A 26,238-nucleotide genomic window follows, 5' to 3' on the forward strand; every position below is an offset into this window, starting at 1 on the left:
GAAATGAATGGATATAAGGAGCGTACTTATGAATGAAATTAAGCAGGCAGCGCCAGCAACAGATGGGTGCCAAAATGAAAGGGAAGGGGGCGTACAGAATTGGCAGAGCATCATCATCGTCATCATCATCAGTGATTGCCTTCATCTGGTGGACAGCACATGCGCAGATTGGAGCACATGGTGGACTCCGTTTGCAATTCACTTTGTACTGGACTTGGCGCACTTCATGGACGTCGTGGGTTTTTGTGGATCCCATTAGCGACGCAGACTTTGGCGCCGGTTCCGCCGATTTGGACTGTTTAGTCCTGTGCACGGATTCAGCGGCAACGGTCGAGGTCGTTCGCTTGGTAGCCACACCGCATTCTGGTCGTGAAACGAAATTTCAAACCCGAGTATAAGACAAAACCGAGAAACCCGCATTCCGAACTGACTTGGAGTTATGTTCTTTTAAAACGAGCTGACCGTTGCTCGGTTTGCTGTTTGCGCTCGCAAAGCAAATAGTTCCCCGCGTTGGTTTAAAAGCCAAACACTCTTAGAATATTGTGTGATGAGCAGCTGTCTCTGCTTTTGATTCACAAACAAACAGTTTCGGGACAAGTGTTACAAGCCGCGGAGCAATTGCAGTCGACTGGCACTCACAAACAGTGGTAAAGTTCCCTCGCTGGCTGACTCGCATCACTTTGTTTGCAGTAGAGTAGTGACAGACATTCCTGCTGGTGAGTTTTGGATACATATGGTCCAATATTTCGGGGAGATTGGCAGTACGCAGTTCGTTTCGGTAACAAAAAATGTGTGCTTGCCAAAATATGAATCACCACCAACCCCATCAACATCCATCAAATTTACTTTTCTGACCCCTCTCTTCCACCTTGTCTCGTGCCTTCTTAAAAACTCAGGAAATGTTGAAAGTTATTTTGATGTCAGGCATACTGAAATTTCAAATTGTTTATTTTCTTAGGAGAAAAACAAAAAGTCTTTGTTTGAATGTGAAAAAGTTTGTTGTAATTAATTAAAGGACGTCAAAACGTGTCGTTTCCGTCAGGTTTTTCCATTTCAAATAAGTCGTGTTCTTGGTCATGTCTATGCCAACGGTACTCTGCCAACGTTTGTAAAGCTCAATTTTTGCATCAAAATTATTCAATCATTTCCTAACTTAATATATTTAATTACAACCCTAATCAATTTGGAATTAATGATTATTCTCTGCGGACCTAAAAGCAAATTCTGGCAACAAATTATTTCATAATTTGACAGAGTATCTTGGGTGGTAAGAAGACAAAGGAAATTATTGGGTCCTGTACTCTACCATGTTTTTATTGGGCCGCTGGGGTCCCGAATCTAATTAACCACTCGTGGCTTTGGACCCGGACCTGAGGCGTAGCAAAAAGAATTTAAGGCAATCTTTTGAAAAGTTCCAAATAAAGAACACGTCTTATGTTCCCGGATTCAGGCCTGGAATTCCCTCGAACCCAAAAAAAGAAACCTATTTTGATGAGATTTCGTTCATGTCAGTGTCACATCGGCTAAATGTCTATTCCAAATGATTGGAGTGGATGCCGGCCGAGAATTAGCATATTCGTTAGTCAATCAGTCGCCAAATCCACAATCAGAACGCCACAGCTCCACATCAGCAAAGATCACATCAAGGTTGTCACTCACCTTTAGGGTCCTGGAAGGTACCAGCCTCGGCGGGCGAAGGTATGAACGTGTAATTAGGCAGCGCAATCAGTGCCAACGCCAGATATCCAGACCCTAAACTCATAAATATAAATATGGCTAATTAGTCCGTGTAGTTGTATATATATTTTGTGGCCAGTGGCGCCGCAATGGAAATTATCACGCATACGACGCGTTGCACCGTCGCTCTTTATGTAATAGAAAAAGTTCCGCTGCGGAGGATATCCGATGGTGTCTATACTATAATTTTCCGACCCCCTACCTGCCGTCTAATTCTTCCGGTGTCCCCGCGTGAATGTGGATCCGCAACCCTTTTCATCTCCAATTCCTCTTTCCTAACATCACCTTTCGGTGCCATAAAAGTTTTGCGGTTAACAAAATTGAAACGGCGCACGACGCCCACAAATCGCTAGCGTACGAGCCCGCAGGGCCACATTTGTTAACCGCCTGCACTTGACTATCATACGTTTATGATGTTTGAGCACAAACACTGAGATAAAAACCGTTCGCTCGAAATCAGTAATAATACATCAATGCACAAATACAATTTACAATCGCCTTAGTTTGAAGAGATTTACAATATTAGAGTCCGGCTTAAATTTTAAGACGAGAGCTACATAATTCCTAATTATTCTTCTCAGTGTATCTGTGTGTGACACATTTTCTCATTTTAAACAAAATACTGTGCGCCTGTGACGCTGCGAGCGGATTGAATTAATAATCTCTGAAAAGTTATCAGTTGTCAGCTGCTGGCCTCCGCCTCAATGGATGTGATCTAAGCATGTTCTCTGTGATGACAGATGCAAATATTAAGTTTGGTCCACATCTTTTTTGTAGTGAAGATTGCGTGGGTTAAGCCGGTGGTAATGGACTACGTTATGCAAACTTAGTTCAATCGGGAAAATCTGACTTTAAGGCTGCCTCGCACTGTGATTAATTAGGCCATATTTAGCAGCAAGCCAAATTGTGCAATCTTCCGGCTACAAAAAAAACGTTGATTTGATTTTCAAGCCGAACCATTAATGTCAGCAAAGGAATTTTCAGAAACAATTTCCATAGCAACTTTTCCCGCCCGAGGAGTTTCGCAGCTCCGATGGGTATTTTTTCTTGCTTTCCTTCTTATTACAAGTTTTTGAACTTTTGCATTTTATTCTGAAGATTTAATTGCCTACAACATAGGACGATATTTGGCGTAAATTGGTAGATGTTTAAAAAACACCTTACGTATGCACGGCTGTCTATGGTGCTGGTATTCTCGGCTTGACTTGACTCGACTTGCTCGATTTTCTACTTCACGCTGTGTACATAATAATAAATTATATTTTTGTTGCGAAAATGTCAATGCTACCCCACCAAATTGATATTTATGTCTGCACAAAGCCATTTATAGGTTTTTTTTGGATACAAATGGCTGGGTGGCTTAAAGATTACGTTTTCCACCCTGCCTCCATTGATTGCTACATAATTTATTGATGAGAATTAATTGCTGACAACATTCCAATCTTCTTATGAAATTTTTGTCATACGATTTCGTTTCCGACTTAAGCTTTCAAAACTGAATGACGAGTTTTGTTTAATGGCCGAAATTTAAAGGAAGCGGCTTAGATTATTATCGACATTATCAATTTTCTTGGTTTCCCAATTTCATTTACTAGAGCTATCAACTACTATTAGGTTAGAAGAGTATACTGGATTTGATGCAAGAAATGTCCTGGTAATATAAAAAGTTTATCAAAAGATGCCCATAAGGCAAATACCACTTGAAAATGTAAAGTCAAAACCTTTATGAAGGTAATACAAATTATCAACAGATGGCGCTTTTTTCAAACAAAATGTAATGGAGTGACGGGTATCTGACAGTCGAAGCACTTTTGCTTTTATTTCTTCACTACAAGTGGCGCGGATTTAATTTGATATATAAAACTGATTAATGTCGGCACTGGTTATTAATGGCCATAAGGCTGCAGAGGCCCAGAGCACAGGCTCATGCTCTGATTGCGGTGAAGATGAGCTTGGGCGAGCAGCATAATTAGGGTGATGTCCTTGCCGCCCGGAGTCCTCTGTTAGCTGATGAATATGCAGCGGGCCACGTGCAGCCTCATACATTCGGTAAATGAATTCCGTAAAGCGGTCATTAGCTGGGCTCACCTCTTGCCCAGGAAGCTCGGACTCTTAATTAGTTGATATGCTTTGTGGTACGACGCCGTCGACGCCTTCTGGTTTCCTGGTTACTGTTCGCAAGGATATCTTACGGGTGCAAGACTATGACAGCTGCTCGAGTCCTGTCTTCGAGTGTCATTTGGATGCAGCCTGCTGACGCAGAATGGAATTCAATTACCGCTCCAGTCAGCTGTGTCGATGGGAGCAAGACAAGGCATAATCAGGATATTAAATAAGCGAAGCAGATAAGCGTAGGAAGCGACGCGCACGATTCAATCTGACGAGCCGTCAATTCCTGACACCCGACACATGCTCAATGAAGGTTGAGGCTCTCACGCGTGCACTGTCTGCCAAGCCGCTCGAGTTTTGTCCAGGAGGCAGGACTCACCTGTCTTCTAAGAAGACATAACTCATTTGCTGCCTTTTATCCTCTGAGCGATAATATGCACGCTTTGACGCTTGATAAATGATATCTGACGGCCGCGCAATCATCGACTGTGATTGTTTGAATGGGCTACTAATGCTGTAAATTTGAATGAATCTGGAATGGCCGAATGATTTATTGAAGGCCCTAATTCACTCATGCATTTGCTAGTGTTGTCACATCGGAATCAACTAGTTAAGGTCGAGTGATAATAAATTTTTGATTGACGACACGGTGAAGGTTAGTCAAACAAGAAAAGTTGCTCCTCAGAATACAGATGGGCCATGGTCCCATCTTGTATTTGCCCAGGGCAGGTGAACCTGGTCGGAAAGCAGAGTTTCTCATTCCAGCTTAAGTACCCGTACCCGATGTGGACTAACAAGCCAGTTGTCCTTCTCTTGGTTTCATTCATTCGGCCTCCTGTGCCGGGAGTTTGACTGGACTCGTTTATCATAAAATCGTTCTCAGTTCTTACTTTTTCAATCCTGCTGGACCTGCCTGGACACGGACAACAGCTCGCCATAAATAATCCCGAGAAGCGGTTCAAGAAAGACCTTTGTATCGTGTATCTTTCATTCTTTTTTGTGTCTCACGCATTGGTCCCACCTCTTTCGGACCAACATTGTGCGATTCGCATGCTCCAATTTAGTTAGCAAATAATGCGATTCCAAGGAAAATGAAAAAATTAAGTAAGGCAACAAATGATTAATTTGCATAACGGTTCTAATTTAAATTCGATGTTTCCGAGGAGACCAAGGGTGCCCCATTGTGTGGAATAGCTTTATTTCCATCACGTGTAGCTAAATGTGGTTGCTTCGCCGAAACTTACTAGCCGGCATTTTTTCTCTTCTGTTGGAATTTAATTTATTTTGGGCTGATCAAAAGTGACTTAAGCTAAGTGACTTAGGCTAAGCCACAAACCGCAACCGGCTGTCTAACTGCTCAAATGACAAAACAGCTTTTGAATGGGGGGGAAATAAAAATGAAAGCTACATGTTTATATTAGATAAAACACTCTAAAGTACTCGACCGAAATCGTAATACAAATTGATATACATATTTTGTATAAACTTAGGTGCTACTATGATCTTGATAGAATAGAAAGACATGCTCGCATCCAACTTGAATAACCCGTGAGACTTTTATAGTAAAAATTACCTGATCGCAATTGACACTTTCTGCTGCAGTTAGCTACTAGACCTTGCCCAGTCCAATAATTAAGAATTCATATTCTAACAGCCAAAACGTCTTGTCAAAGTACACATAAATACTCATAGATACTGCCGAATATGTAAGGAAAACACTGAAGATGATTAAGTAAGATTCCGCATCTGAGCAATGATCGCTACCGTCATCATGGCCATTAGAAGATCTGACATTAAGCAACGCAATTTCCCATAAACAGTATACCGTAAACAACTCGGGGCACGGACATGGATGTCTGGGCGAGAAAGCAAATATTTACAAAACACTGCATTCTGATCGGGCTGAGTCCTGGCCAAATGGCTGGCGTGGACCACATGAAATCAATTAAAATATTTAGCCAACTGCTTCCAGCACATAAAAATGCGTTGAGGGGGGAACGTGGACCTGATAATAAAAAGTAATTGAAAGTGGCCGCGAGATGCGACCATAAAAACTGTGTTTTCGCCGCGTGGCAACATGTAGATATGTACGTATAAATACGTATTGATATATCTAGAGAGGGCTGAAAGCATGAACTGCTGACTTCGGGAAATAACAGCGATAATTGAAAATTATCCAAATAATAAAAGTAGGCCCCTGTTTATTTCGGAACCAATCACGCGCCAAGGGAAACCAAAACAAAGTAAATGCAAAACGCTTCAATCAGAACGCGCCCAGTGAATCGTGGACGGGAGATTCTGATTCTCGAGGGAGCACTGTTGGCACTGCTGCCACAGCTGTCCATCACATTGTCGATGGAATGCTCACTAGTCCCCAACGAAAGTGAAAATTAATTAAAATACTGAACGGTTTGGGTTTCTCGCCCGTTCTTTCCTCTATGAAAGTGCCAGTCCGCATATTTTTGGTTTTCCTTATTTCCATGGTGAAGCCAGCTGAGCTGAGAGCGCGGAATCCAAATATTTGCCAAATAATTAATCATGCCACTTTGCGGCCCAAAATCTCTGACAGATCAGCGCGAAACGCCTTCGTCAGTACCAGTCCCCCCACGCCAAGCCAGCCTGCCTGCAAGCCACTGATAAAGACGCGCGGGATGCTTAGCGCCCATGTCTCGTTGACTGATGGCCGCACCAGGCCCACGATTCGTTTTGAATATCTCGCAAAACGTGGTGCAGGTGGGAGCCGGGCCACTGCTTTTGCACTGAGAGTTTAGTGCGCCGATTGGTCATCACTTCTAAATTAGCCTAATCAATTTTCACCCACGCAGCTGTTCCTGCCGCATATCCACTCCCAAAACGGACTGCTGCTCATAAATCAGTTTATTTTCGCCAGTCAGCGAGCCTTTGAAGGCGTAAGAGTTTCGCGGGTGGGCATGTACAAGAACTCGCTGTCCGTCCAGAAATCCACCAGTGAACGCTGTTGCGGCCGGGCGTCCAGGTGCGCGAAGCACGTGGCGAAGAGCTGGCCCTGCCTGACGTGACGCATATGCCCGGCCGCCACCTCCGACATGAATTTGTCCACCGAGGAATCCTGACCACGGCTCCCACGCTCCGGCACCGCTCGTAGGCGCAGCGTGTGCGTCTCGGTGGTGTTCACGTCGACGAGCACGGTGGAGGTGGCCTGCCGGTTGTAGACACTACGGTTTGGCACGTTGTCCACAAAAACGTCGAAGTGGTCTACGCTGTCAAGGTCATGGGTGATCCAATGCAACGACAGCGAGCCTCCGCTCAGCCTGCACGCTCCACAGATGCTCACCGGGTAACTGAGACGCGCTGATGGAGGACGTCGTTTTCCATGCAGATCGGACTGAGCCTGTCGGCGCACTTCTGACGCTACGCATAGGTCCATGAAGAAGTTCTTGGCCAGTAGCTTCGCCTCTAGCCGCTTCTGTCCCTCGGGAGATTTGAAAAAGTCGGACCTCTTGACCGCCCGACGCATGTCCTGGCAATGGTGGCAATTGCAATCCTTTTGGTATGTCTCGCACTTGGAGGAGGCATCCTCGACACCGGCACTACTTTCTTCAGGCTGACTGTTCCCCGCCTCCTCAGGGCTGACCAGAGCGAAGGCGTACTCTACATTGTCGGGGGTGTCCTCGCTCTTTTGAAGGGGGCTCTCTAAGGCGTTTGCCCGAGAACCTCGACTTCGGCTTCTGGGTGAACTCCGGCGGTAGCTCTTTCTTGATAGGTTTGATCGGGCGGTGGTTTCTTTCCTGGACTTGGGCGCTTTAGCCAAGTCCGCTCTTGAATTAGAGGTGGCCGAGATTTTGGCAGTTACGTTGGGTAATGGACTTTGCTTCCGCCTCAGGCTCGATTTGCTCGATCGCCGTGATCCCTCAGAAGAGTTAGGCCCAGATGAACTAACCATTGCAAATATGGGTTCCATTGCAGGTGCTGACTGCTTATTTCGAGGTGACATCTTGGGCGACTTTCTGGGTGAACTAGAGCGCGAGGTCTTAAGTTTCTGGCGAAAAGATTTGCTGCTAAAGCGATTTCTGGAAGTAGGACGTCCTTGTGTGTCCGCTATCTTCTCCTGATCGGTAGAAATCTTCGAGGGACTGTTGTCGAATCCGCTTCCCAAAGGATTCTCCGACGAGCTCGCCAAATTGCATGTCACACTGTTCAATGCGGTGTTTGCGGAAGTGTCTGTTCGGTAGTCAGCCTCCTCAGTGAGACCCACTGGCGTGTAGCCAGTCAAAGGGGTGATGTCAGAGAGGAGGTTGGAAAGGTCGTAGTTCGTGTTATTGAATGAGCAGTTGGAGAAATGTGAGGTGGGCGTTATCTGGGAGGTGCTGGGCACAGTAGTGCGGGTGGGCGAGTCCGTCAGAAGCGTATCATTGGACTTGCTCATATAGGGATTTTCCTCATCTACCGCCTGGGAGCAGGAGGATGTCAACGAACGCTTGGAATTTGGCACAGAACCGCTGCGTTTGATGAACTTGTGAAAGAGATGTTTTACAGATGTGAAGGACTCTCCTGCCCTGACAAGGCCCACTGTGTTCTTAAGGAACATCCTGATCGAGGTGGAGGTCGAATCGAAGTTAACTGTATCACGAGAGTTTGAGGATCCACCTTGAAGCAAGGCACTGCTGTCCAGGGCTGCCGTATCTTCGGTTACTGACAACCTCGCCGCGGAGTGCTCCTTATTTCGTTGGTTAAGGGAACTGTTGCTGGTCGTGCTGGTGTTGTTCCGCTGACCCGAGGTAAGCGAGCTTTGGCTGCTCTCCGGGTTGACAACCACGAACACTGGCGGTGCGGGTTGCGTCCGAGCGCTTGATCCACTTTTAATGGAACTTTTGAGTGTGCGGCTGGGCATCGGGTTCCTCCTGCTGCCTGACGGAGCCGCAGGTATTTCGTCGGGCAACATGATGCTCACCCTCTTGGACATACTTATAATTTACGGAAGAGAGATTTGTGGTATCTTCTACGATTGCGAAATAAGTGTATCTATCGAAATATTAAGTGTGTAGGCTTTTCCCAAACTGCCAACTGACGCCAAGGCAACTTTACCTACCCTGTTGTCACCAGGAGTGTGCCCCTTTTATACAATGCAAAAGCGGGGCTCGCATTCAATCATCTTTAATGACGACTAATGGCTGGACCCGCGGGCGAGGTCAGGATGTCCATCCATGACTTGACTTTGTCGCCGGAAGTTGGTAGCCGAGAGACTGGCCCGCGATTGCGCATAATTTTGTCAATGTTCGGAGCATTCGGTGGGCGGGGCAAATTTGCATAACTCGCGGACCTTTCAGCTCGCATTAAATATGGCCAAGGCTAGCGTACGGGGTCCTCAAGGCCCCCTAGTTATATTTGACTCTAATTAGAGCTGCAGGGGAAATAATGAGTTGGCGTTGAGCGTTGGGTCGTGCCGTCGTGATAGGCCGTGAATTTAACAGAGTTTGAGGTGCACCTTTAAGCTCGCTTTTCTTTGAGGCTTATTATTCGGCTTGGCTGCTCATAAAAGAAGCAAATGATTAACCGACACGCCGCATTGCACATACGCCTCGTCGCCAGAGCTACAACCAGGGCACGCAAGTGTATTAAATTATTTTTGCTTTATGATTTATCTAACACGAAATACAACGGAACGCCATACCCTGTCTCTCTGGGCTACGTTTCGTTTCCAAAATCAAAAGCTCTTGCACAAGTCAAAAAAAGGAGAATCGCATTTTTTTCTCACCTTTATTTGTATATTGAGTCACTGTGCTGTAGAAGCAGTAATACATCGCTGGTGATAACATATAATATCTGGCTTTGCCTTTTGCTAAGCGGTTGCTCGCAACGGGGCATCCAAGACATCCCCTGCTCGGAACTGACTGCGGGTGGCAAATGCTTATTTCACCCGTGTCCCGACATTTGAAATTGCTTAACGGCTGGTTTTTATCTAGCACATACCAAATTCAGCTCGTACAACAACGCTAAATCATGAAAAAATGTTATTCCTAGGCCAAATGGCTGCCTCAGATGCGTTTTACAGTCACATCGCCGAATTTTAATACAAATAAAAAAAACTCTAATGGAATAAACGAAGGTCAAATAAAAAATATTGTGTATAATTGATTGAGGTCAATTGACGACATTAAGGCGCGTGTCTGGTCAGTCAAGTTTAATCATTTCTCTTGTTGATGGCTGTTGCCTGCCCAGTGATCCCATGGGATGGCCTCTTAAATGAAATGGCTTGTCTACGGCTAGGACTAAGCGGAAAATTTAACTTTTCCGCTTTCGCTCGTGAAAAACCTATCCAAAAGTTTGATACAGGAAAGAAAAAGTTTCCTGATTTAGAAAAAAGACTGACATATTCTTTGTTGTTGCCAGCAGCTATTTGACGTTTTCGGACTCTTTTTTTAGTTGACTCGCGAAGTGCATTTATAGTGGACAAGATGAATAAGTCAAGAAAAGAGCAGATTTTACCTTTAAGCCAAAACAGTTGATCTTTCAAAACCTAACCCTTTTAAATATGTTAAGTTGAGCGGGTGATAAAATTAAAAGGTTAAGACCCCAACGATTAAATGTGCTTAACCATGTGTTACAATTTTTCTACTCCAATTCTCCCCAAGACATGTGTTAAGACTTTTGAGCCTGGGCAAGAGTTCTATTTGCCGAAAATTACCCATGCCTCGGCAAAAGAGATTGGCATCGGCAAGGCCACGGATAAAACGCAATACACAACCTGAAAAGAAGATGGCGCCGATAAGTCGAAGCTTAGATACCCTTGCAATAAACACAAATATGTGTATTTAAAGCAAGAGAGAACGCTGTAGTCGACTTCCTCGACTATCAGATATCCGTTACTCAGACAGTAGGAATGGTCCTGCTGGCTAAATCATAACTTTCTAGCTTTTTTTATCCCGAGATCACAGCGTTCATATGGACGGAAAATGGAACATGGGACGATATGTGTATAATCATAACATTATATGTTATATGATTTATATGTTTCCAATTTACTACGTTGTAAACTTCTGACAGAGTACCCTCTGCAATATATGGTGCAATATATGCATGACCTCCGGTCATAGCTGATGCATTATTTAGATTCAAATTAATTTTGCGGATTCAGCATGTGCAAGGTGATTTCCCGTAAATAAGTGATTTAATGTCGCTCGAATGCACCACCTCGTCAGCAGCTGAAGCGCCTGACTCCACAAAGCTCCCGGGAATGCACTTTCACTTAGCCTGGTTGATTAGATTTTCCAGAAATAGTCTCACGAGCTGAAACTTGATGGAATTTCATTTGGCGAATGGGCTCCCATTCCGCACGCACTCGTAGGCCACAATCAAAATAAATAAATAACGAAAAAGAAATCAATGGCAGCTCACCAAAAGGCAACGATAGCTAGTATCGAATCGAAGCGAAATTGAAACAGCATCGGGACAACACCCTCGCAAGCTGACAGCAGCCCAGATAAACCCGCCTTAGAGTCTGTCTTAGTCGGGCGTCAGGCTCAGCGCTGCTTTCTTTTTAGGGGATAAACGCATTTGATTGCGACTTGAAAGTATTGGCTTCCGCACGAATGTTTTCGTATTAGTGGGATTGCGGGTCTAGAAACGGCAACTGAGCGTGAAAGATAATCACTGTCGAAGGGTAGGAGGGAGGGCCACAAATAATTGGATGTTTGAAAGACTCTGATTGCCGCACAGCAGATAGTGGCCGGGGGAATATTTCGAAATTTATGATTATTGGCGTTGTAAATTCGTGTTAAATGCACACATGGTCAGCGATTGCATGTTAAGGAGATTCTTTATTATGCCGATACGCACTTAGGCTTTACACGATGTACACGACACGGTTCAGCCTCAGATGCCGAGTCATAAATTCTTTTTACCCACCCCGTTACACACGCTGCGTATGCGTGTTATTTATGCGCTTCATAGGTAATGCATTTGCCTGCGTAGATAAGCCGCAGCGCAGCGTGTGCTTTACGAACAGGCAAATGCACACCGATTACAGTTTAACTGAATTAGTCTGAACTGACGGAACCACTCTCTCTCTCTCTCTTTTCTCTTCCTATCTCACTTTCTCCCCTAACAGCTTCCGGCGCCAACTGTCGAAAGTCATGCAGAAGCTGACGGGCAACCGCCCCAGCGAGCTCAGTGGTCACGGCCAAACACAATGTGCAAAATAAAACAAGAGCCCGTGGGAACACCAGTAGCAACATCATCGACATAAGCACGGAGGACCAGGCAGAACCGGCAGCTTTCGGCTCTCGGCTTTCGACGGACGGACGGCAGCAGACCCACGGAAACGGAAGTGGGCAAAGCGAGGCCATAAAACGCCACGCATAGAAACACCATTGAGACATCTTGCCCAGGAGCAGCTCCCTCCTCCCCACATGTACGCCTCCTTGATGGACGTTGGCCAGACGTTGGCAGCCAGGCTGGCGGATAGCGACGGCAACGGGGCCAATGACAGCGGACTCCTGGCAACCGGACAAGGTCTGGAGCAGGAGCAGGAGGGTCTGGCACTGGATATGGGCCACAATGCCAGCGCCGACGGCGGAATAGTACCGTATGTGCCCGTGCTGGACCGCCCGGAGACGTACATTGTCACCGTGCTGTACACGCTCATCTTCATTGTGGGAGTTTTGGGCAACGGCACGCTGGTCATCATCTTCTTTCGCCACCGCTCCATGCGCAACATACCCAACACGTAAGTGGATATATCACGCACTGTGGGGGTCCCGCAGAAGGTGGGGAAGTAGGCAGGGGGCCCTGGAATAACATCTATTGAAGGTCTTCCGCTTTGATACAGGCAGTTTCTTGGGGACCGCCCTCTCCGGGCCATAAATAATAATGTCTTTATATTATACGGTCGCACATTTGGACCTAAAATGAGCTCGTCACTTCGCGAAAGAGAGTGGGAGTTGCTACTCAAAATTCATGGACAGCCTTATAGGCCACATTTGATTTTATTGTTTCAGTACAAATAACATCGTAGCCCGAAGAGTGAATTAATAAAAGGTTTTTAACTCCTCGAAGCAAACAGCGAATATGATGACAAGCCATCTGTTGTCTGCGATTTCCGACAATAAACTAACATTTCCTGCGAAAAATAAAAACATTATCTGGTTTTTCCTTTGGATCCGAAGATAGTCAGCTAGCTCATCTCGATTAACATGTTGAAAGTCCTCGTGTTCGTAAACATTCGAAAACTTAGAAAAAGTTCTGCCCCTACGCAATGTGGTCTTACAAGCCGGATTCCAGATTCATCTTTGACCATTTACAAGCTGTATTCTGTCCCACTTTTATTGTTTTCTATTTTTGACAAGAAAACTACGAAACAGAGGCAACCCGACAGCTGGCGGTGGGGCTTTGGAAGGAGGCCGTCTGCTATGCAAATGTTTATTAACTTTTGAAACTTGTGCAGGCTTGTAACAGAAATTCAAATGTACATTGAATCAAAAGTTTCTGGGCCACGATGTTGGCTTGACAGCAGTCGCTAAGGAAGCCATTGCCAGAGTTTGGAAGCCACTGTCTCCCTCCCTTCGCTTTGGAGCAACTTAATCTGTAAGTGTAAGTGGTCATAAGTATACATTGATTGCCCGAAAACTGCCTCTACTACACTCCAAAATGGTCCCTGATTGCAGTGAGCCACTAGTTGGGGCAGTTATTGTGGTGGCCAGCGTAATGGTCCTGGTGGAAAGTTAGCAGTTTGCTCGACGGCTTTGTCGCGACTGTTTGTCTAGACACGATGACTGGGAACGTGTCAGGTTGGAATTCATGTCACATGCAATCAGCCAAATCCAGCAGTTCTAATGATTCCCCCGTCCGAGGACTCAACACTCGTTCTGGCTGGTTCACAGGAGGTCGTTGGTGTCAATGTCAAGCTGTTTTGCTCTCAATCGTTATTTTACTTTGCTCTGAACAGCATTCGTCTAAAAACGGGTTGGGGCGCATGTAGCATGGCATGTGTAGGTGTCAGGACCTTTCCAAAGGATTTTGACTTGCCCTTGAAAAAAACAAAGGCATTCCAGCCCAAAGGAACCTAATTCCGGGTGAAATGGCAACGAAACAGACTTGATTAAATTCGAGTTATCTATAGTAACCCTTTGTCGATTTCATATATGTACTTCCAGATACATTCTTTCACTGGCCCTGGCTGATCTGTTGGTTATATTGGTGTGTGTACCTGTGGCCACGATTGTCTACACGCAGGAAAGCTGGCCCTTTGAGCGGAACATGTGCCGCATCAGCGAGTTCTTTAAGGACATATCCATCGGGGTGTCCGTGTTTACACTGACCGCCCTTTCCGGCGAGCGGTACTGCGCCATTGTAAATCCCCTACGCAAGCTTCAGGTGAGTCACTGTCGAACGACAGTTCGGAATGGGCTTACACATATTTTTCTTCCCCAATAGACCAAGCCGCTCACTGTCTTTACTGCGGTGATGATCTGGATCCTGGCCATCCTACTGGGCATGCCTTCGGTTCTTTTCTCCGACATCAAGTCCTACCCTGTGTTCACAGCCACCGGTAACATGACCATTGAAGTGTGCTCCCCATTTCGCGACCCGGAGTATGCAAAGTATGTTGATACCACTGCCTTTCCCGGCCCTCACTTGTACTACAATAGATCCATATGTCAAATGTTAGGGCCTGGCCATTAACTTGCTGGAGCCTCCGTTCCCATCAGAGAGCATTAATCATTAATCACAGCACACCCACAAGCTGTCTGATCCGCCAGCCGATGCAACGCTATTACCTGTTCTTAAGAACACCTCCGCACGATGCCGTGCCTCCTTATTGACGTGCTTAAGCTCGCAAGCCCCGGCAAGTTGAACTTAATTCCTTTTCCCATCAATGTAGCTGCCGTGGCGCACTCTGGAAATCCTTTCGTGCGGCTGGCGTCAGCTGTTGCCACATAATCTGCTTGTGATGTAATTTACACAGATCCTGAATGAAACAGGGGGCAATGGACGCTACTGAGCAGCTGAGCAGCTGTAGTCGCCCCTCAACTGGTCGCTAATTTTTCATTTACGGCATGCCGACATGCTTTATTTTTATGCCACTTGGTGGCATGTGTTTCGACCACACTAAGAGCCGCAAAATAGCGAGGAAATGGCATTCGGAGTTTGTAGGGCCCGGGCCCCTCCGCTTGATTATATGGCTCTCCCCAGCAGAGGCGGAATTTAATGTCGTCCATTCGGGCATTCTTAACACTCTGTCATGTCGCTCGAATATTCGAGTGAATTCGCCAAGTTCATTATTGGGAGGGGAAATTGAAAATTCGACCTTCAGTCTCCATGGCAACTGTTTTATTCTTCTTGAAGCCTGAAAGTCGGCCAGGCTTACTGATAATCTGCAATGGTTCCGGGTAACTCTCTTCCAGGTTCATGGTGGCGGGCAAGGCACTGGTGTACTACCTGTTGCCGCTGTCCATCATTGGGGCGCTATACATCATGATGGCCAAGCGGCTCCATATGAGCGCCCGCAACATGCCCGGCGAACAGCAGAGCATGCAGAGCCGCACCCAGGCTAGGGCCCGACTCCATGTGGCGCGCATGGTGGTAGCATTCGTGGTGGGTAAGTCATCGCATTCCGCATTCTGCACTCCGCTGTGCTACTTTTCGCTTCCCGCATCTTAATCGGCTCCATGGACACTCTAATTGGCTGACACTGTCTTTGCAGTGTTCTTCATCTGCTTCTTCCCGTACCACGTGTTTGAGCTGTGGTACCACTTCTACCCAACGGCTGAGGAGGACTTCGATGAGTTCTGGAACGTGCTGCGCATCGTTGGATTTTGCACGAGGTGAGTGGAGGGAGTGCAGTACGAGTAGCAGCGCGTTTTCAGCAGTTTTCGGCCATCAGAGGGACATTTTTCTTGAGTCGACGCTTGCATTTGCCATGCAAGCATCCCTTGAGGGCTCAAAATTTATGGTCGCCACCGCTCTGAGTCACACCAATTCGTAAAAGTAATTGGAGACGATTTGGTGCATGCATATGCTTTTCAAGTTTTTAAGTTTAAAGTTTTATAAGCGCACTTTAGTGGCAGTGCCCCTGGCTTTTGACTTAATTTTAAAATAAAACAGATTATGCATGGGTGCCCCACTCTCTTAACTTTTACCAGTACATTTATTTTTGTTGACAGTCCGCGTCCCACAATTTTGTGTCCTTCCCCTTTTTACTCTGGGAACCAATTTGGGCGTCACTTAGCGCAGTAAAACTCAAAAATAATGTGTCAGCAATTTGGTGGCTTAATTCACTGCCGCTCGTCGTCAAAGCCATTTGCATTCTGGCCAAATGGGTGGACGTTAAATCCAGTATAGGGTCACAAAATAGACAGACCATCTGAGGAATGGTCTAACCACACATTCGCTACCACCACTCGCATTCTAAAGGAATGACTTAGACTCCTTAAATGCAAGTTGCTGTGGGAATAATGTCCATGTATCTATTTCTATAAGTTGGGTTGAATTTATGCAGCAAAGTACAAAAGATATTCTCGATCCTATATGGGTATATTGTGCACTACTGAAACTTATACTATAAATTTCAAATAGTTTTAATAGTTTTTGAATTATGAAACAAACGAAGATTGGAGTTTAATCGTAGATTGGTAGAACAACTCGTTTCCAACCTTACAGACTATATAGATTCGGTTGTGATGTTGATCAAAACATATATACTCTATATACATCTAACTGAAGTCACATACCCTCTGGCAGGGTATAAAAAAAATGTGTTAGCTCCTTTTCAGTGCCAAAACTAGAATCGTTCATTGGCACTAACCTGCCCGATTGTTTTCAATTTGCAGCTTCCTAAACTCGTGCGTCAACCCCGTGGCCCTCTACTGCGTGTCCGGGGTGTTTCGGCAGCACTTTAATCGCTACCTCTGCTGCATCTGCGTCAAGCGGCAGCCGCACCTGCGGCAGCACTCAACGGCCACTGGAATGATGGACAATACCAGTGTGATGTCCATGCGCCGCTCCACGTACGTGGGTGGAACCGCTGGCAATCTGCGGGCCTCGCTGCACCGGAACAGCAATCACGGAGTTGGTGGAGCTGGAGGTGGAGTAGGAGGAGGAGTAGGGTCAGGTCGTGTGGGCAGCTTTCATCGGCAGGACTCGATGCCCCTGCAGCACGGAAATGCCCACGGAGGTGGTGCGGGCGGGGGATCCTCCGGACTTGGAGCCGGCGGGCGGACGGCGGCAGTGAGCGAAAAGAGGTGAGGCACGCTTATTGTGGAGCTGCTAGGGGAGGAGGAGGTGGTGGTATCCTTGCAGGCCGACGAGCAGCTCTGAGCGGAAACAATTGGCCTGTGATCTCACTGTGTGCTTGCACCACTCGCATTTCGAATCTCTCACTCTGCACTCCACACAATCCCCCTGGTACTTTCCAGCATGGCTGGACTATTTGGAAATCGCATCCGCGACAGGTTCAATAGGTTAAACAACGATTTACCTACATCACTAAGAATTTGCTCCTACTGCTGTTGTAACTAGATAAAGGTTATAAAGGGCAAACGATAGCACATCACAAAACTCCATTTCGCTGTATATATATATGTATGTACCAAGCAACTTTTGCACATAAATACACATTCAATGTAATGTTATCGTGTTGTATATTATGTGTTAATTACGTAAGTCCCCAAGCTCATTAAATGTAACTCGTTATTACCTGCCTCGGTGCAATAAAATAATATTATAAAGGCTACAGAGCTAGAAACCCATATAGAAAGCACATGCCTAGCTCATTTTCCAAATATAAATTGCATATATCAATAGTCTAAGCGGATTTCAGAATAAGATTAATGTAAATAAATGGATTCCATAAATGTAAAAAGCTTGTAAATTTTGCTGGATATTCTGCGTTTTTATAGCCGAAGACTTTTTGGTTTGTGGAGCGTACGGAAAAAGGTATGGTCATGTACCTATGTACATACAGCAATTAATGTACCATCTGCTTAGTTATTTTTTAAACAATATTTTGGAAATTATAAATTTCTTTTGTTTTTTCAGCTTTATAAATCGTTACGAAAGTGGCGTAATGCGCTACTAAATAAATGGAGGTACCGAAACACCAGAAAACGGTAACCCATAACAAATCGTACAAAGCCTACGGATGAGTTCGATTCAATATTGATATTAAAAGTGTAAATTGAATTTATAAATAAATCAACATTTTATGTATTGAAGACTTATCTATCTTTGTTCATTACCTTTGAGGAATTTAAAAACTGCGTGCATTTTGAAAACTTATGCGAGAATGATTTTTCTAATTTGTGAAATCGTATGCTACCGCAATGCCCCTACAAAGCTTATAGCAACCTTAGTTTGTTTCGTTATTCCAATTTATTTGGGAATTCGGCCGTACCGAACCAAACCACCCTTATCATGGCTAAATCGCCAAATTGCTTTGAAGTTTTGGCCCATTGAAACAACTACAAATGCACAAGCTCCCTTAGCACCACCCAGTTCCACCCACTCTTTCACACTACCAAAGCAATTTGTGTATTTGGACAAAGGAAATCGTCAGGACGAGCCCAGAAAAGACAATAAATACAATCTGGCCCCAAGCACACGCAAAATTTCATTATGGCATGCCAATCAGGAGGTCACAGGCCACAGCCGCCGGAGTTGGTGTATGTAAATTGGCCAAACACGGCATGTATTACCAGAGGACATCCCGCCCTCACAATCGCAGGATGTCCCTACAAATGTCGAGTCCACAGTTATTGACATCCAATAAGTGGGATCTCAAAATGCCCTCGTGCACAAAAAAAAAGGATGCTGTCCATCCGCTGGCCAAGCAGCCGATCGACCTATCGCCCCCTCTAAATCACAACTGAAGGGAGCATCAGAAAATTCCGGCCCAGTACCGACGTCGCAAAATTTCCGAACTGCGGGACCAAGCAAATGGGGCATTATTCGGTCCTGCACTGTGGGGGTCAAAGGGCATTTGATTTATGCCAACGTAACTGAGTTCACCGCAGCCTGCTGCCGTCAAAGGTAAATGCGACTACCAACGGCGATTGCCGCAAATGCGGCGTTGATTCGCAAGGCAACTAGGCTCCGATTTGGAACAGCGATGGCGATGTCCATCGCACAATTAGCTAATTTCACTCTACCCGCCGTCCAGCAAATGAGTCTGTCCTTTTTGGGTTGATCAGGATGCCAATGGTAAGGGTCGGTTGAGTTGAGAGTTTACGACCATCGAAAGACAGCAAGCCATTAAGGTAGTTGTGGCACGTTAAGTAGAACAAACTCATATCCCAATAATAAAGCCTACTACGGAAATGTTATAAAACTGCGGACACGACATTCCCCGTCATTTGGTTTATAGACAATGTTAAAAATTCACGTATTCACGCCCGTTGGTTTGTCCTCAGCTGGGATATATTGTACAAACGTGCGGAAGTAAGCTCTTGTGTGGGCTTTCGTAATGAGATGTTTAAGCGTTGAGGAGTCCAAGAGGACTCGATAGACCCGCCTACAATTGGTTCTAAGTGATCTATTGGGTGGACTAGGAAAGCACAACGTAAACGAAAGCATCAATGGCGAACTAATAACTAACAATTAGTTTGCTCTCCACCTTCTTGAATCTTATCTTTTATGTGTTCACGCATTCATAAGTCCTCATTATCAAAGGCACGCCTAAATACAATTGCTTTTCCTGTTGCGGCTGCTACTTTCCCTTTTATGTTGGACCCACACGCAGGCTGCTATTCCGCCTTCCAAATGGCTGGTACACGGATACGGATACTCGCCAGTGGTGACATCTTTTAACTTAAGTGCTGGCGGCAATGCAAATGCTTGCAAATTGCTCAGTTATTCCATGGCACAGTCTGCTAAGAAGAACCCTCTACTTAAAGAAATAACAGAAGCACACAAAGCCCAAAATATTCGAATACCCTTCAACACAAGCATCTGAATAGTGGATTATTATACGATTAAAGGCGGTTTAGGCAAACAAATGGTAGGTACGTATACTTCATGCGTCCTTCAATACTAAAATGCACAAGACATACATATGTAAAGTATGATTTTGTAAGGGCATTTCACTTTCGGCTCGAATATTGTGGTCTTCTCGCATTGCTAATTGCTAAACCCGGCGAAAGAGAAAAGGGAAGAAAGGACGAAGGTCGAAGCAGATGTCTAACACAAGAGAAAAGTCAACTCTTCATGTCCGTTTATGGGCGACATGCGACAAATGTGTTGATTGCTAGTAAATTCTTATTTGGATTCTGACCAGTGGTCGTTTGTAGGCCAGCAAGTTAGTTGTTTTATGGTCTGTACTTTTTTGGGATTTAATAAAGGACCCAAACTGGCGTTTCGGCTATCAAATTATCCAGAATTAAACTTTAACAATTCGCCATTTCCCAAACCATATATCATCGCGATTATGTAATGAATTTTAAATGAACCAGACGCCCTTTTTTCGGCTGTCTACACTTTCAAGTTTATTGAATTTCTAATTTCGTTTGTTCGCATTCGCCATTGCCATTAAATTAAAATCAATTGAAATTGGTCGCCGCGGGGAAGCAGGGCAAGGGAAACTGAATAAGTTATGAGGCTAGGATTAAATCGAAAGAACGCACGAATTCGGGAAGGAGAAAGGACCATATAGGGAGCATTTTTAAACGGAGGACCAACTATTCTGCCTACATTTGTAGTTAAGCTCTCGAACTCTCGATCTTAAATAAATAATATACATAATACATACATATATATAACCACTGTTTACACTCAGCACCTAGGGAACTTGTTCAGCATCGTTTATATAATCAAATCGGGACACTTTTCATGCGCAAGGTATCTCGCGCACTTTTTGTGACGCGAAGCAGGACTCATATAATAGGCTTATGCGTCGCCAAAGCCGGCTTAAATGCACACGCACTTTATTTAATGACAGTTTCACTGAAGGAACAACAATTACGAGGCAATATTCAAGAGCAGGCGGATGGTCAAATACCATACCAAATACCAGAAAACATCGATGTAAAAATGTACCTTTGGAGTAATTGATTTACCTAGTGGATTTGACACTTGGCGTTGTAAACGCCATTGAAATCATAGATCATAAATGATTATAAATTTCATACATTTTCAATGAATAAAATATGGAATTTAATGTCATTCAAGAGCAGATTAGCATAGAGAAACTGGAAATGCCACGACTCGTTGCCGTGGCAGCAAACGTGAAAGAACGTCCTTGCGAAACAGTGCCCTCGTCACCTGTCTTCTGCGTCATCGAAAATCAAATGAAAAGTAATTAGTCACGACCTTTTCCCTCGCGCTTGAGTTTTCGCCCCGTTCGGCATTAATGGGATTTACTTGAAAAAGACTTCCAAGCTGATTTCAGGCATCCCAAGCAACTTTTGGGCACGAATAATGGGAGCAATGCCGGAAAATCTCAAAAACAAAGAAGGTCGAGTAAGAGGCTTTCTTTTTTATATCGCCCAAATGCTACATACTTCAATATTTCGCAACCCTTTTAGCATTCCCATAAACTTTCCGACGGCAGTCGAACTTGTGTTTGTTGTTTTAGCCGCATCGCATCACCATAGAGCCATTAAAAGTCAATTGGGCCAGAAATGCAAAGAGCCAGTCAGACAGTTTAGAGTCGTCGAGTTCGAGTATTCTGCCAGCGCACATGTGTGCCGCCAGACACACAACTTTCCGGCCTCTCGGAAAATAACGCAAATATCCAAGGTCTGCCCACGTGTGAGCACTGAGGCCCACATATTTCGTCCCGGCAACATTCCGCTAAATTGACTTCAAACTTGCAAAGTTGGCCCACATCCCGAAATATTTGGTATTGGCACGAATCCATTTATGTAAGGGGCGTGCTTTCAGATTGCCGCTACCCGTAGCCCGGGGTATCGAATAGTCCTGCATCTGGGCAGTTTAAAGCTATATTCGGTTACGACATCCAACTACCACATCGATTGATTGCGAGCTCAGGGCGCCACAAGGAGCGTTGTTGGAAAACCGCGCCTTCATAGTATCCATCTCAACTTCTCCGCGGCGCGGGACATGGCACAATGCACTCAATTTCCGACATCTCGGACTGTCCCAACTGGGCGCATTCCTTTGTTGCTAGCCCTGGCCAGCGATACACATCTTGGCCCGGAACCCGAGGGATCCGCTGCCAGGACCAGGCCAGAGCCAGTGAATTGCCTGCTTTCTTTACGATTATGGGCCACTTCTTATTGTGTTCCAATCGTAATAAGGCTCGTTGCGGCGTTCACCATTCAATGAGTATGCAAATAACGCGCAGCTCGTTTTTATGGCCGCGGACAGCTGACACTCCAGGCCAAGGGGATTCAAGGACGTGTCCAATGCTGTCCAAATGAGCAAACATCCATCTTGGGATCGGTTGATTCCATTGTTTCGGGGTTCACTTATTGACTTACCATTAGGCGGATGGTTCTACGGGCACAAGGACCTTGTTGGCATAATAATGAGCAAGCAAACAAGCGATTGGGAAATAGTTGCGAGTTAACTTCTCTATCGCCAAATCTGGCCCTGCAACTTTTAGCCCGATTTATAAGCTATTTGCAAATTGCAACATTATCACGAGCGCTGAAGCTTGCTCTTGCATTAAAAATTCCGAGCTCTGCTCCGGCAAACATTGTCAGCCCATGTCCAACTTTTGGGGGCTGTCAAAGCTCACTCGCTGAAATTTCGACGATGGTAACCAGAGCGAGGCGCCAACTTCCCGAGCCAAATTATTTGTCGGCAAACAAAAGTTTCGTGGCGCGTATCTGGATAAGCAAAACCGACGGAAAAACTAAAAGGTGCCCACTAACCGTTGATGGAGGTGGAGGTGGGGGGCAACGTAAGGATGAAATTAAAATTTAAGCTAAAAGATTGCGGAGCTCTGGTAGTGTTAGTCGCCCCATCGTTTTTCGTCGGCCAGGTTTTCCACTGACATCCAAGTTTCAATCAGCACGCGACCTATGCTTGCGTCACGCCGAACCAGTTTCCCAAAAAGATGCCAAAGATGATACCAGGACGAAATTCGGCATCACCATTCCGAGTGCGTGTGCATGCCGTGAAGGCCGTCCAGCCGGGGTTGGAAGATGGGAGTTGCCTTATCGAATCAGGACGCGTGTTCGCGTTAGAAACCGCTTCGAAGTTGGCTGGCTGGTATCTTAGTATTAACCTGCTCGACTTTTAGCTCGAAAAAGAAATTAAAAGTTTTTAGTCTGATGTAGTTCAAATGAAATTTTAGGACTTGGCAGAGCTCAAAGCTCATGCTTTAATTTAGGTAAGGAATTATCACTCCAAATTCAAAAATATGCCATCTCGCGACTCCAACTTCGATTTAATGTCTCCGTTGCTGGGCAATTTTCTGGCTTTTCGGGTCGAGTAGCTGCAATGTTCATTTAAACATTAAATTTTAAATTGAACATCTGATGGAATTAAAATTTCAACTATGTTCCTAAACTCAAAATAATGAGCATTGTTGTTTAACATATTATGAATTCAGGAGCTCTGGCTTTATTTTCTTATACTTTTAAATTTTTAAAACAAAGCCGTTGTTTATCTAGAAACGAGTGGGAAATATTATTATTATAACGCATTTATAATAATCTATATTGCATTTTTCAGGAAAACATTTAATTCTAGTTTATGAGAAATATGAGTTTATAGGCAAACATATGTATATATGTCTTCAGATACTACACACATGATATTATGTGTATCTCATATTATGTGGCCAAAACGATTTTTACAGAAGCTTACTTAAGATGAATAATACCAAACTATTGATGGCTACAATATTAATTTTTCTCCGTTGCCGTACATCTATCTAGTGTAAATAAATATTTAAACATATGTAAGATACTCCTCTAGTAGGGATAAGATACTTATACTATAAGCCCATTAAAATGCCACTAAACCACGACTCCACATAACATAAATAAAAGAAAGGGTGAACCGCAAGAGTCGTCTCTTTAAATGAGGTTGCCTCCTACATTACTGTCCCCCAAAGCCAACATTTTTGAGAATTATGTTTTTAGAAATAGGAAATAAACAACACCTTATCTTAGACTGCAGAAGCTGCAATGTTTTTACAGACCCAACACTTCATTGAAAAAATGACAGGAAGGCCACGAATCCATTTTTATGCTGGGGGTAAAACACTATAATCGCAGTCGACGTTTGTTGCTTCCATCTTTACAATATAATTTATTTTAAGTACTTGCACGCACCTCATGTTCCCTTGCTCGACAGTCAGTTCAGAATGTAATATGCAACGAAACTTTTTTAAAACAGCTCTGTGTCTACCTACGATGCCATGTTTGTTAGTTCTTTAATATAAAAACCACCGAAATCTATACTATTTTTTCTTTAATATTCTTATACGTAAATACATGTCGCTTTAACTAATCACAACTTTTTTCTTTTTGTTTTTTAAAGACTTTTCCGACGATCTTCTTTTTAGATCGGCCTTTGAAAGCTTAATATTAGACATCTCTTCCTCGGACTCATTATCGCTGTCACTGTTGGCCAAAATATAAGATTTTAGCGTATTATTAAATCACTCAATATGTAGTTAAACTTACCCCACAGTGGGCATCTGATCAAACATATCCTCGTATTCATTGTCCACAGATGTTGCGTTGACGCTCTTATTTTCACTCACGTTTCTATCCATTTGAAGGTCAGCGACCTCCTCAGGTTCTTCTGTTACTCGTGCCTCGTTTTCAAACGGTCGGATAAGAATCTTAGTGGCCTTTGATTTCACGTAGCATTGGTAGAGCAGCACTGTGGTTTCGGAATCATGGATACGAACGTATCGGTCTAGGCTTGCAGAGCTCAGAAAGCGACCGGTGGCATCTAAATGAAGGTCACTTATCCCGCCTGTGAATCCCTTGTACGTATGCACATGAGTTTTCATGCGTCGAGTGTCAAAGGCTTTTAGAGCACCCATTGTGGTACCCGTGTAAATAAAGTTTCCCTTTGCCACTAAAGTCGTAAAACTCATCCCGTGCTCCTCGCTGGCAAAACATGCAACAGGTCGACGCTGCTTACGCGTGTCATAGATGCGAACATAGCCGGTTCGCGAGCAAGTGGCCAGTACACTAGGCCCATCCACAAAGCCGATATCGCTGTCCCAAACCGGAACCTCTAGCTGCAGATAGTCGTTGGGCAAATTCTTCGAGGTGAAAATCTGCTTACCGTCGGCATTTAAATCGTAGACCTTTAGATTGTTTTGACGCTCTTTGCCGCCAGTTGCTACAATGCTTTTGACTTGGGCGCACTGGCGCAGGTGGTCCATTTGGTCACCCGTGGCGATAACCACGGGCTCGGACTCGTCGTTCGCCTCTAGCTCCAGGCTCTGTATCTCTCCGTTGCCAATGCCGGCAATAAGCTTGTCATTGTATCGGGCCAGACCAACAATTGGCGCAGCATTGAAGGATACTGTGTTCCTAGAATGTCCCTTTTCTGTGAAGGAGTGAATCTCCACGGCGTCCTTGGCCCGGCCTAGAAGGATCTCCGTCTGATCGTCGTTGCCAAAGGCCAGAGATGTGACGCGGGAATCCTTATCCAGGGCGCACAGATCACTCAGGTTGCTTTGTCCATAAGGGGTCTTCTCGGATGCAGGCACCAGGTCTAAAAAGTTGAAGTCATTATTATTATGCTGTTCGATAAAGAACAAGCGGACGTACGTTTAAAGGAGCCCGTGTGTGTTCCCACATACAGTTCGTGCTTCGCCGTGTAGTTTACATGTTTGGTATTTGCAGTAGTCCACTTCATCTCAAGACGCGGTTTCTCTCAATACTTGCGATTAAAACGTGAATTAATGGTATGCGGCTATACAAATTCGTGCGGTCAAAACAAATCCTACACGTGCAATAGAGATGTAAAAGACATATGCTTAATAATCGATGTTATCGTTTATATCGATATCTAACGGCCACCGATATTTTAATAACATTTAGGGTAGTCACTAGGCTTCAGTTTGCTGTTTACCAGTTTAAAACATTTTTTTCGTTGAAAACCACTTCTCTTGTGAGAATATAGTGATACGCATAAGACTTTATTTGATTATAACTTCTTTAAGTGCAGTTTTGTTGTCATTTTAAATGCAAGCAAATAGTATGCAAGCCACAGTGAGAATATTCCCGTGAAATTTGTAAAATTTATAGAAAATTTTAGCCCAATCGGATTTGTTTCTTGTTTTTTCGTGCGGTGGACTTAATTCTTGTTTTGCAGTGATACAAGCATGTTTTTTTGCGGGTATAAAGACCACAACGTTTTGAGAATTATTTCCAACTAAACTTTTTTTTAGAAAATTAAAGAGATATTTGAAAACAACATTTTATATGTAAATTTTATAAATTAAGTTTCAAGTGCATGTCTATACCCTATTCAGTACTGGGC

The 26,238-nt window shown here is 44.6% G+C and overlaps 3 protein-coding genes and 1 long non-coding RNA gene across 7 annotated transcripts, besides 1 other annotated feature; 2 read left to right on the forward strand and 2 right to left on the reverse strand.

The window, feature by feature from the left end:
• The first annotated feature begins 301 nt into the window (after nucleotides 1-301).
• CCHa2-R (CCHamide-2 receptor) lies at nucleotides 302-18,033 on the forward strand. 3 transcript variants are annotated; one of them, NM_136355.4, is made up of 8 exons: nucleotides 302-716; nucleotides 11,933-12,550; nucleotides 13,977-14,196; nucleotides 14,257-14,423; nucleotides 15,228-15,421; nucleotides 15,527-15,647; nucleotides 16,653-17,063; nucleotides 17,860-18,033. In NM_136355.4, the coding sequence occupies exons 2-8, from the start codon at nucleotides 12,234-12,236 to the stop codon at nucleotides 17,897-17,899; spliced, it is 1,470 nt and encodes a 489-aa protein (NP_610199.2). In that variant the 5' UTR covers nucleotides 302-716; nucleotides 11,933-12,233; the 3' UTR covers nucleotides 17,900-18,033. The 3 variants fall into 2 exon arrangements, with proteins under 3 accessions (NP_610199.2, NP_001356958.1, NP_001163060.1); NM_001369980.1 differs by lacking the exon at nucleotides 17,860-18,033 and having other exon boundaries at nucleotides 16,653-17,678.
• On the reverse strand, nucleotides 6,710-8,911 carry CG7856 (uncharacterized protein). Its single transcript, NM_136354.1, has one exon. The coding sequence runs from the start codon at nucleotides 8,786-8,788 to the stop codon at nucleotides 6,737-6,739; it is 2,052 nt and encodes a 683-aa protein (NP_610198.1). The 5' UTR covers nucleotides 8,789-8,911; the 3' UTR covers nucleotides 6,710-6,736.
• Nucleotides 10,637-10,776: a mobile genetic element.
• A 114-nt stretch (nucleotides 18,034-18,147) lies between the features above and the next one.
• Nucleotides 18,148-19,148, forward strand: lncRNA:CR44131 (long non-coding RNA:CR44131). Its single transcript, NR_073838.1, has one exon. It is a non-coding gene; the product is annotated as a long non-coding RNA:CR44131 (long non-coding RNA).
• A 4,675-nt stretch (nucleotides 19,149-23,823) lies between these two features.
• On the reverse strand, nucleotides 23,824-25,720 carry l(2)k09848 (lethal (2) k09848). Of its 2 annotated transcripts, none has more exons than NM_001201938.2 (3): nucleotides 25,524-25,720; nucleotides 24,417-25,467; nucleotides 23,824-24,353 (listed from the first exon to the last, which is right to left on the reverse strand). In NM_001201938.2, the coding sequence occupies exons 1-3, from the start codon at nucleotides 25,609-25,611 to the stop codon at nucleotides 24,233-24,235; spliced, it is 1,260 nt and encodes a 419-aa protein (NP_001188867.1). In that variant the 5' UTR covers nucleotides 25,612-25,720; the 3' UTR covers nucleotides 23,824-24,232. The 2 variants fall into 2 exon arrangements, with proteins under 2 accessions (NP_001188867.1, NP_610200.1); NM_136356.4 differs by having other exon boundaries at nucleotides 24,188-24,353.
• Nucleotides 25,721-26,238: the final 518 nt, after the last annotated feature.

This window comes from Drosophila melanogaster, chromosome 2R (genome assembly GCF_000001215.4).
Source record: "Drosophila melanogaster chromosome 2R".
Taxonomy (NCBI): domain Eukaryota; kingdom Metazoa; phylum Arthropoda; class Insecta; order Diptera; family Drosophilidae; genus Drosophila; species Drosophila melanogaster.